This window comes from Phaenicophaeus curvirostris, chromosome 12, assembly GCF_032191515.1.
Source record: "Phaenicophaeus curvirostris isolate KB17595 chromosome 12, BPBGC_Pcur_1.0, whole genome shotgun sequence".
NCBI classification, from domain to species: Eukaryota; Metazoa; Chordata; class Aves; order Cuculiformes; family Cuculidae; genus Phaenicophaeus; species Phaenicophaeus curvirostris.
Window position 1 is genome coordinate 10,756,885 of NC_091403.1, and position 6,056 is coordinate 10,762,940.

General features: G+C 50.1%; 1 protein-coding gene across 5 annotated transcripts in view; it reads left to right on the top strand.

Annotated features, from left to right (window-relative positions):
• CHD2 (chromodomain helicase DNA binding protein 2) overlaps positions 1-3,161 on the top strand; it is a 57,001-nt gene extending 53,840 nt beyond the window's left edge. For all 5 annotated transcript variants that reach the window (XM_069866537.1, XM_069866540.1, XM_069866539.1 and 2 more), the window contains one exon: positions 28-3,161. In XM_069866537.1, the coding sequence (XP_069722638.1) occupies positions 28-361 (334 nt within the window). In that variant the 3' untranslated portion in view covers positions 362-3,161. The remainder of the gene's footprint in view (positions 1-27) is intronic.
• Positions 3,162-6,056: the final 2,895 nt, after the last annotated feature.

Consider the following 6,056-nt stretch of genomic DNA (forward strand, 5'->3'; position numbering starts at 1 on the left):
TGATTTCCCTTTGTTTTCTCTTTGCAGACACCACCATGATTCCAAGCGTCGACGTTCTGATGAGTTCAGACCTCAGAACTACCACCAGCAGGATTTCCGACGCATGTCTGATCACCGACCACCCATGGGATACCATGGCCAAGGACCTTCGGACCACTACCGGTCCTTCCACACAGACAAATCGGGAGATTACAAACAGCCTCTCCCTCCACCTCACCCTGGAGTGTCAGACCCTCGCTCACCCCCCTCTCAGAAATCCCCCCACGATTCCAAGTCACCTCTTGATCACAGATCACCTCTGGATAGGTCATTAGAACAGAAAAACAATCCAGACTATAACTGGAACATTCGGAAAGCATAAAGTGACTGCGAGGGGGAAAGTGCACGTCTGAAATACTTGGCTTGATGCAACAGCGGCTGGTTTCTCCAAACCAGCAACCAGAAACTCTGAACATGCTGCTACCATTGTGCTGGGTCAAGGAGGATTTTGGAGGAGCAGGTGGAGGAAGATTTTTCCCTAACTTTTGGTTCTAGGTTGGATTGCCTTTTCCTTTCCTCTGTTCTGCTATTGAACATTGGAACCAACCTTGCTGCCTCACTCTTTGTGTTCTTTTTGTTTTCCCCAGTCCAGCGGACTCAAAGGAATTTTCCCCAGCCAGTGTTGCCCCAAACTGAGAAGGCAGATCAATGCTGCTTAGAATTGTGCAGAAGGCTGTGTGCCTCCTCTGACTTGATGTGACATGACAGATGCTGCTTTGGGATTGGGGATAAACTGGTTGGGCTGGGCTTTGTGTGTAACCGGCACGAGGCAATGGGATTAAGTATTGAAGGAGGGACGGGGAGGTCCTTCAGTAGCCAAGCATGGTTGAAAAAGGGACTCGACATCCCAGCAGAGTGACTCCAAAGGAGTTGGAGCCATACTGGTGACAATCCATTGCTTTTCTGTCTGTATTATCATTTCTCATGTCTTTATCCATTTCAAGAAACAGGCTCTGCTTTGAGTGCCGTTGTGTCCCCTGCAGCAGAAGAGGTGCAGGGCATCCTCGTCCCACCTCAGGGCTGGAACTGGCAAATCTTGACTCTGGGAGGCTTTGGGATATGCAGGGACTTTGAGGGAGAGGCAAACTTCCTTAGCAAAGGCCAGTAGGAAAGAAATTGGGGTGTAAACAGTATCTCCCAATAGACAGAGCTGAGGAATTCGTAACAAAACTCTTCTGAGCTGGGCAGCTTTTATGGTCAAGAACTGACAGATGCTGTCTGGGATCTGCAAGGTTAAAAGGTGGCCTGGGCATCTGGGGATCTTGAAGCTCCTAATCCCCCTGCTGGTGAAGTGCTCCAATCTTTGGACAAGTTATTCCCACTGTGCTTTGCCAAACAGGGATCACAAACCTTTACTGCAGTCAAGGGAAAAGGGGTGGTGGAGCAGAGTTAAATAGGAATCCAAAGGACTGATGACTGTTCGGCAGACGGTCACCTTCCTGCCACGCTTCCAGCAGTCAGCAGTAGCTCCAAATTGCTAAAAGTATCTGCATGGAATGACCTTCTGTCTGCCGAAACTGGAAATGTGCCTGGGGACTTAGCACCTAAGTGAGCAGAGAGAGAATGAGAAATTCATTCAAGGGTCCTTAAAAATCCTTGGAGCAAATGTCTTAAGAGCCCAGCATGGCAGAGGGAAAAGAGAAGTCTGCGGTCCCCCGCAGAGGACTTCAGAGCAAGCACTCCACCACATTTGAGCATATGATGCAGAACAGTATCTAGCCTGGAGACTGGTGTGGTGAGAGGCGTTGCACACAGACTGCTGGCCAGAAGTAGCTTGGGTGATGTTTCTTCAGGTCTTAGGTCTTTGTTTATAGAGTCACATCCTGGAGACCACAAAGCTCTCCCAACAGCCGGGCTGCCCAGAGCATGGTGTCTGGGGATGTCACCTCCTGGAGCGCAGTATTAAAGACTAGGCTGTTTCAGACTTTTCTTTTTGGTGGGAGACAGAAGCTAGGCTTCATATTAAGATGCCAGCATCTGACTCTAACAAGCTGTGATATCCTTTCCCCAGAAGATGGGGAGGAGATGGTTGTTCAGGGCTGGCTTCCTGACTCCAGCCAGTGCCTTGGAAGGCACACATAAACCATAAACTGACACTATTGTCCCTATGTCTCCCTCTATGCATCCCTTGAAAACTGCTGCCATCACTCGCTCCTTTCTGAGCCTGCTGCTTTAATGGGACATGGAAGTATTTTACTCCCATTTCCTTTTTATTTTGCATGATTTCCACCAAATGCAGGGCAGTTTTGCTTCCTTAGGGGCACTGTACTGCCCCAAGAAAGTGTTATGCTTGTGTTACCTGTGTGGGAGGAGGTGAAGGCAAGTCTTCCACAGCCCCCTTGAAGCTGCCAGGTGATGGGAGGTGTTAGGACAGCATGTTTCCGCAGTGTTTCTCACTAAGCTGTGATTGCAGACGTGCTTACTGTGGTATTCAGCAAAGAGGTCCTTTCTTTTCAGAGGTATTAGCTTTTAATGTGAAAATGGAAGAATCCTCAGAGGGGCAGAGAATTGCTCTTTTTGTTCACCAAGCGGTGCTATCGTGATGGGAAGTTTGTGCCATACACTTGTAGCAAAAGGCAATACTGGCCAGACCGGTGTTAGGGTTGGTGCAGGAAAATGTTGAACCCTAGCAAGAGGCATTTTCCGTGTCCATACTTGGGGGGTTCTGCTGGTCCCACATTCCAGGTATGAGGTTGGTTGGGGCTTCCTTCTTGTGCAACAGCAAAAGCTTTACCCATATCCACCCAAGAGCTGTCCCCATAGTCCTGCAGACCAAAACCTGCTGTGGACAGGCAATGTGGTGCCCAGCCAAAGTGGATACTTAACAGGTCTCTGAAGTCTGAAGTGAACAGTTTAAGTGATCCACGCAAAAATACTACTCTGCTTTCACCCATTTCCTCCTGACCTCCGCCTCCCCTCTGGGGAGAGAAGGACTCTTACTGTAAAAATGGACTTTTAAACCTGTTGACTAAAAACAGTAATTAATATTAATTTATATTTGTGAAAAAATGCCACTGTCTTAGTGATTTCTGATGTAAATATGTTGTTTATATAGTATGTATTAAATTTTCCTACATTGTAAAACTGCTGTACTTTTGATTCTTGTATATTAAAAAGTGTTACTGAGATTTTCAGAACCGCGCCAGCGTGGTGTGTCTAGGGGGTCCTGCAGCCCCTCGGTTTAGTTGCAGGTGCGGTGGAAGCACAGGGTGAAACCTGGAGTGCCTGAAACCAGGGCTGTTCTGGGATCACGGGGCCCTTTCCTGCAAGCCACAGGCGTGCCAGGATGGCTTCTTCACCGTGCAGGAGTAAGCATGTTCTTCTTGGCTGTTTTATACAGTTTCACACACTGTAGTGATACAGAGTTGGAAACCCCTTTTGATGGGAATTTCCACACTATCAGGAGAAGCTGTGCATTTCCTCACTCATTTCCACGAGGATTTTACTGGGATGATACCAGTGCTTGTGGGTTTACCCAACCTCCATCTTTTCTGGATCTCTGGACGTGCATAAACCTCTTTTGGACCCTTTCTGGGGAGAATTCCTCAGTCTTTAAGAGCGTGGCTCCCACTGCATCTGAGCCGTTATCTGCACTGTCCCCAGTCCCTCCTGGACAGGACCTGCCTCTCCTCAGGTGGGATGCAGATGGCCTCCTGCGGGCTGTTTTAATTTGGTCTTTTCCCCTCCGCCCGCTCCCCCCGAGGCCCGCACAGCGAGACACGGTGCGGGGGTTTCTACCCGTTTCTCCCAAGTTGTAAGGGCTCTTTGTAAAAAGGGCTTTTCACACCTGTAGCCGCTGCGTCCAGCCCTTCCCGGCCTCTTTGCTGCTGAGCCAAGATTCAGCCAAGAGTGAAATTCCACAGCTGAGTTATATGCCCCTGAAAAATGGATTTCCTAATGGAAAGAGTGACTGGCTGTTAGCCGTGGGGCCACAGCGGGGAGAGGGGCCTTGGCTGGAGAGAGGCGCAGGGAGCGTGGGGAGCTGGTCCAGGTGCCCCTGCTGGGAGCACAGGGGATCAATCTCCCTGAGAAGAGGGAATTTTTTTAATCCATCCCTTACTTATCTCTTACCCACAGGTAACCCCAGGAAAGCTGTAGGAGCAGAGGCCTGAGGAGCTGGAGAAGCGGGCAGGTAAGGATACGGGTACCCTGATGTCAGGGAACATAACTCGGCTCATAGGAAGGGGGCCAAAGGGGGTCAGCAAAGCCACTGTGCGGGGAGCAAGACCCCAGCCCTGCCTCACCCCCACCACGGTGAGGGCCTGGGGAGCCTAGGAAGCCCCAGTTTTTTGCTCTTTGCCGCATCGGAACAGACCCTCTAGAGGGCAGCTCGTTCCCAGCAAAAAGCCATTTTTTGGACAAGAGTATTTGCAGCTCTTCCCAGGGAGCCGGGTGTGGGGATCAGTGTCCCAAGGCCAAGGGATGGGCAGGCACAGCCAAAACTGGGCTGAAAACCACACCAGAGACACGAGGCTGCGGCACCCAAGCAGGCGTTCGCCACAGGACAATGTGCTTAGACAGAGGTGGGATGGGATGGGACCTTGGAGTCCCCTGGGGCTGCCCCACCAGCTGGGGAGCACGACCAGGAGAGCAATCTGAACCTCTCAGATATGCCATAGGGCCATTGCTGCCACCACTGCCCTTGTTCCCTGGTGCCCCTGCACGGCTTGTGCCTTCCCCACTCACCTCCTGGGGAAGCTTCGGTGCCATATGTGATTGATTGGAGTGTCCTGGTCACCCAGGGGTCGCCATCCCCGTACACCCAGCTCTTTGTCCCACCAGGAGATGCAGGGGATGTCTTGACAAGGCAGCATGTGAGGGGAAGCCCCCAGCCCTCCATGCTCTGGGCAGTTTTTAATAGGACTTTTCAGATTTGGTTAAAGCCAAGATCTTGTGAGCTGCTGCAAGAGATGGCAGGGGGAGTGGCTCATTCCAAAAGCTGCTGGTTCTTCAGGGCTCTGAAGGAGAGGGAGGTCAGGTCTGAAATCTCGGGTGCCGGATTTTCCAAAACAACGTGTTTTAAGTTTGTGCCACCTAACCTCAGCATTTTCCTGGGCCCAGCTGCAGGGGTAAGGAGCCCTTCAGCCTTTCAGTAAGAGAAAATGAATAAAAAGCCCTGCAGTTTTAGTTTCCCTCATTAGAGGGCAGTAACATAGAATTATAGATTCACTAGATTGAAAAAGACCTTTGAGATCAAGCCCAACCGTACCCATCCACTGCTAAACCATACCCCTAAGCACTTCAGCTGCCTCACTTTTAAATACCTCCAGGGACGGTGACCTCCCTGGGCAGCTGTTTCAGATCCCGATAACCCTTTCCGTTAAGAAATTTTTCCTAATGTCCAATCTTAACCTCCCCTGGCACAACTTGAGGCTATTCCCCCTCATCCTTCTCACCTACCACTTGGGAGAAGAGACCAGCACCCACGCCTCTACAGACCCAACTAGGGGCGAGAGTGATGCCTGGGAAAGGGCATCCCAGCTTCTGGGATGAGGTTGGGAAGAGCAACATGAGGTGAGGCTCCAATATGTTTATTATCTGTATTTTCTCTCCCCCCCCCCCCTTTTTTTATTTCTCATTTGGCTGTAGACAAATAAACCCCCAAACTAAAATTCTCAGAATTCAGGACAGAAACAAACTCTCAAAGAGTCCTTGGGTTACAGGTAGAGGAAACCTGCTTTAGAGTGAATGCAATAACAGGGCACCACTCCCACCTGGAGTGGCAAACAGCACCATCCAACACACTGGGAAAAAAACCAACACTCATTTATTGTCAAAAAACCTCAAACTTTACTTGCGTTTCTCTCAATAAATAATTTACAGTATATACACGCAGTGACACTCCCGTGGGTCTCAATGCAGGGAGGAGGGGTGGGGTGGGGGGCTTCTCGTAATGCCTCCCCCCCACTTTTCCTACGTATTTCTTTTGTTTCCAAGTATTGGGTCTTTCTTGGCCACACTTCACCTTTAACCAGAACTGGGTCAAACACAACCAAAATAAAGTGCTTCACTGTTTG